Source organism: Eriocheir sinensis, chromosome 48 (assembly GCF_024679095.1).
Source record: "Eriocheir sinensis breed Jianghai 21 chromosome 48, ASM2467909v1, whole genome shotgun sequence".
NCBI classification, from domain to species: domain Eukaryota; kingdom Metazoa; phylum Arthropoda; class Malacostraca; order Decapoda; family Varunidae; genus Eriocheir; species Eriocheir sinensis.
The window spans coordinates 6,546,405-6,551,404 of NC_066556.1; the positions used below are offsets into that span (position 1 = coordinate 6,546,405).

A 5,000-nucleotide genomic window follows, 5' to 3' on the forward strand; every position below is an offset into this window, starting at 1 on the left:
AGGCACGATGGTTTTCTCTTTCACATAAAAAAAGCTATAGAAAAAAGGAGAAAAGTTTTATACTCTCTCTCTCTCTCTCTCTCCATTATTTTCATCAAAACTTTCATATCAAGGTCTGTATCGTTCTATGTTCAATTCGTAATTCTGTGTAATGATAATCCTGAAGAACAAATTAAATAAAAAAGAAACAGAAAATATAACAGAATTTATCTATAACAACCATCTACAACAACCCAATAACACCTTTAGGTCCTTTAAGTCCAGATATCTATGTAATTTTAAGTTCCTATACAACCACCAGTGACCAGACTAGAAGGACCCCGCTGTCGGACTCACCCAGTAGTGTGGCATCTTCATCCTTCTTTCCTTCCTTCCTCAGTTGCCTTCCTTTGCTTTCCTTTCTTGCAGCCTCAACACCTCCCCTTCGTGGCTCTCTCAACCCTCACTTCTTGCATGGTCCTTCGTGACTTAGGCAAAGAGTCAACATACAGATCTTTAAGAGGTGCTTTCAGAGGGATTCTAATGGTCTCTGCAGTGGTGTTAGATCGTTTACAAGAAAAATGGCCTCCTCAGTGATATCCCAGGGCTGTGTATTCGTTTCAAGCGTGATTAAAACTTCTTGTGTCACTTATTTCGGTTGTTTTCAAAAGATCCACGTCTTCTAAGGGTTTTGAAATCTTTGGAGTCGTGTTTATGGAAAAAGAAGACTTCAAGGGGGTTGCAGAAGGCCTTGTACTCGTTCTAAGGGACAAAAAAAGTCTTATGCGGTATTTTCAAAGTCACTGCTGCGGTTTTCTTTTGATGGAATTTCAAGGCTTTAGCGTCATATTTAGGGAGGCGGAAGAGTCATTTAAAGGGCTTCCAAGGTCTGTGAAGTCATCCTAAAAGAAGATAGAGCCTTCTGTGGTGTTCTCAAAGGTACTGCAGCTGTTTTCTTTCGTGTTGAAGGAGATCGAAACCTTCTAAAAAGATTCCAAAGACTTTATTGTAGTTTTTTGGGAAGTTTGAATCCTACTAAGTGATTCCAGAAGGTTAATGTGTTCGTTCTAAGAAAAAAAAATATCGCCTTTTATGTCTTTTTTCTACAGCTATTTTCTCTCGTCTTGTAGGAGATCTAAACCTTCTACAGAGATTCCAAAGATTTTATTGTAGTTTTTAGAGAGATTGAAGCCTCCTAAGTGGTTCACAGGGGCTGAGTACTCGTCCTTGTGGAGTCTCAAGTTCGTGCGGCCTTGAGAGCGAGTCGAGGAAGAGATGGACGGGAAAGGACGACAATTCTCTGGTATGTTGCGTGCTACTTATTGAAGAATTCGTTTCGCGTTCCGCTGTCCGCTGCTATTGTTGTTATTGTTACTGCTAGAGTGACGGGTGGTATTGTTGCTGTTATTGTTATTATTATTAGTGTTGTTATTGCTATTGCTTCACATGCTTACGTGTTCGTGCACTTTCAACTGTTTCATAATCATCTTATATTCCGGTAAGTCCTCCTCCTCCTCTTCTCTCTGGCCACTTAAGTTCATCGTCTCCTGTTCTTCTTTCTCCTTATTTCTCATTTTCTTTCTTTAATTGTTTCCTTTCTCCTCCATCAACTCTTAGTCCTCTTCCTTCTCTTTTAGCTTTCCCTCTTCTTCCTCCTCCTCCTTCCTGGCCACCTTAGTTTACCGTCTCCTCCTATTCTTCTTTCTCCTTATTTCTCATTTTCTCTCTTTAATTGTTTCCTTTCTCCTCCATCAACTCTTAGTCCTCTTCCTTCTCTTTAATCTTACCCTCTTCTTTCTCCTCCTCCTTCCTGGTCACCTTAGTTTACCGTCTCTTCCTATTCTTCTTTCTCCTCCTTCTTTCTCATTTCCTCTCTCTTATTCTTTCTACCCTGTCAACTTCTATTCCTCTTTCTCCTCTTTTATCTTCCCTATCTCTTCTTTTCCACCTCCACCTCCACCTCCGTCTCTCCTTTACTAAACCCTCACGCTCCTCTTTTTCTCCCTTCCTCTCTCTTTCTCTCAAATCATCTATTATTTCTCTTCCTTTTCTTTTACCTTCCCAATCGCTTATTCTTCTTCTCCTGCGCCTTAGTTTTCCCTCCACCAAACAACCTTCCTCCTTATCTTACATCCTTTCTTTTATTTCCTCCTTTATCATCAACTTTTATTCCTTTCTTCTGTTTTACTCTCCCAATTCCTTATTCTTCTTCTATTCCTCTTCGTTTTACTCTCCCAATTCCTTATTCTTCTTCTATTCCTCTTCGTTTTACTCTCCCAATTCCTTATTCTTCTTCTATTCCTCTTCGTTTTACTCTCCCAATTCCTTATTCTTCTTCTATTCCTCTTCGTTTTACTCTCCCAATTCCTTATTCTTCTTCTATTCCTCTTCGTTTTACTCTCCCAATTCCTTATTCTTCTTCTATTCCTCTTCGTTTTACTCTCCCAATTCCTTATTCTTCTTCTTTTCCTCTTCGTTTTACTCTCCCAATTCCTTATTCTTCTTCTATTCCTCTTCGTTTTACTCTCCCAATTCCTTATTCTTCTTCTATTCCTCTTCGTTTTACTCTCCCAATTCCTTATTCTTCTTCTATTCCTCTTCGTTTTACTCTCCCAATTCCTTATTCTTCTTCTATTCCTCTTCGTTTTACTCTCCCAATTCCTTATTCTTCTTCTATTCCTCTTCGTTTTACTCTCCCAATTCCTTATTCTTCTTCTTTTCCTCTTCGTTTTACTCTCCCAATTCCTTATTCTTCTTCTTTTCCTCTTCGTTTTACTCTCCCAATTCCTTATTCTTCTTCTATTCCTCTTCGTTTTACTCTCCCAATTCCTTATTCTTCTTCTGCGCTTGTCTCTCTCCCACCAAACCCACCTCCTCTCCTCCTCATCCTCCTCCTCCTCGTCTACGTGAAGCAATGCCTATATACATATTTACACACACATGACTCACTCGTTCCCAGTATTGCACATGTCCTGAAAACTCGTACTGACCGCCCTTATAAGCTCACACACGGACGCTTGAGAACTAGCATTAACAGACAATAATCTCCTTCCTTAACCAAGAACTCTACGAAACATTTCATTATCGATTCATTAGAGGTGATGAGTGTTAGTTTATTAAGGTATCATAATAGTACCGATGTTATTTTTATCCTAGACGCTAATGGTAACTTTCCGCTATCATTATTTCCTTCTTTAGTTGTAATGCTCTAATAAACTACATTAACGTGATATATGATTGATAAAGGGTTCATGAGTAGTGAGTAAATGTAAAGACTGTATTCAAGAGTGCTAATTATAGTGGCGTTGAAAGGTTATGAATGTGTTTATCTCCTCACAAAGCGATTTGATGCAATGTAATGTTTGGTGAGGCTACATTAGGTTATCTAAGGGTAAGTTTTCTCTCTTCACAAACTGATGTAACGCAACGGATGGCGGTTTAAGATTAGAATATGATGTAAGAAAGGTAAATTTATCCAACTCTATCTAAACATTATAACATTGCTATTATAACTTAGAGGTTACATTAGGTTATCTCAGGGTAAGTTTTCTCTCTTCACAAACTGATGTAATGCAACGGATGGCGGTTTAAGATTATAATATGATGTAAGAAAGGTAAATTTATCCAACTCTATCTAAACATTTTAACTTTGCTATTATAACTTGAGATCTTTGTGTATTTTTCCCGTTACGAAGCCTCATGATGTAGCGTCGCGAGTCTTTAAATTACGCACCTCGTAAACGCAATTAGCATTCACGTAAATAGACCCCATGATCGACGCTTTTATACCCAGACAATCGACGTAACTGTGGCGGCGTTGCAACATGTTTACCACCAAGGTCGTGAGTGAGAGTCGGGGATAGATAACTATTTCGTTGCGTGCGGACGTGAAGCAATTTTTTAGACATTGTTTTTTTTCTGGTGCGTGACGTGACGGGAGCACCTGACTGACATTCCATTGAGACATTTACGATGGTTATTTGTCACCAATGCGAGTGTGAGAATAATTTACTGAGTTATTTGTTCGTTATTCGTTAGTCTTTTCATATCTCTGCATCGGTGATTTTTTATATATTGTTTTTTTCTTCTGGTTCGTGACGTGACGGGAGCACTTGACTGACATTCCATTGAGACATTTACGATGGTTATTTGTCACCAATGCGAGTGTGAGAATAATTTACTGTGTTATTTAATCGTTACTCGTTAGTCTTTTCATATCTCTGCATCGGTTATTTTTTATATATTGTTTTTTTCTTCTGGTTCGTGACGTGACGGGAGCACTTGACTGACATTCCTTTGATGCATTTACGTTATTTGTCACCAATGCGAGTGTGAGAATAATTTACTGAGTTATTTCTTCGTTATTCGTTAGTCTTTTCATATCTCTGCATCGGTTATTTGTCATTTTAACCCGGCAACAGTGGGGATCGTGTTTCTTAAAGGACCCTCTAAGCGAGAAAAATGAAAAAAAATCATCATCACTCACGTAAACCATTTCATAATATATATCAACGCATTTGTGATCAGTTTATGAATCATCTATTTTTGGGGGTTTATATCATGGCAAAAATTTGGCCCGTCACTGGTACACGGTAAGGACACAAATTTGGCCCGTCGCTGCTACCGGGTTAAAGAGTGTGAAAATCAACTACTTTGTTACTTGTATTAATATATTAGTGTATGCCTAAGGTTAGATTTTACAAGTATGTGAATCAACGACAATGTTACTTCATATATTCATGTAAACTTAAGATTTATTTTTACACGTATGAATATCAACTGTATTACTTTCTTATATTCGTGCATGCATAGGATGAGTTTTTACGTGTATGAAAATCTACCGAATAACTGTTTTTATATATCATAAATGCGTAAGATTGATCACATTAGAACATTCTCCTAAGAAATCGATAAAACATAACCTCATTTTGTTTTTAGTATTTTCAAGCAGGAGTGAATTTAAGGTATAACGTATTTTTATTTTCCAGCTGTCATCAAAACACCGTATTACACACTCTTAT

At 37.9% G+C, this 5,000-nt stretch overlaps 1 protein-coding gene across 4 annotated transcripts in view; it reads right to left on the reverse strand.

Moving 5' to 3' along the window:
* Positions 1-5,000, reverse strand: part of LOC126981511 (mucin-12-like) — a 213,412-nt gene that overhangs the window by 128,287 nt on the left and 80,125 nt on the right. The window contains exon 1 of one of the 4 annotated variants that reach the window (XM_050832625.1): positions 337-944. The exons of the other annotated variants lie outside the window; for them this stretch is intronic. Within the exon in view, the coding sequence (XP_050688582.1) occupies positions 337-357 (21 nt within the window). The 5' untranslated portion in view covers positions 358-944. Of the gene's footprint in view, positions 1-336; positions 945-5,000 lie in introns of those variants that run through there. 4 annotated transcript variants of the gene reach the window in all.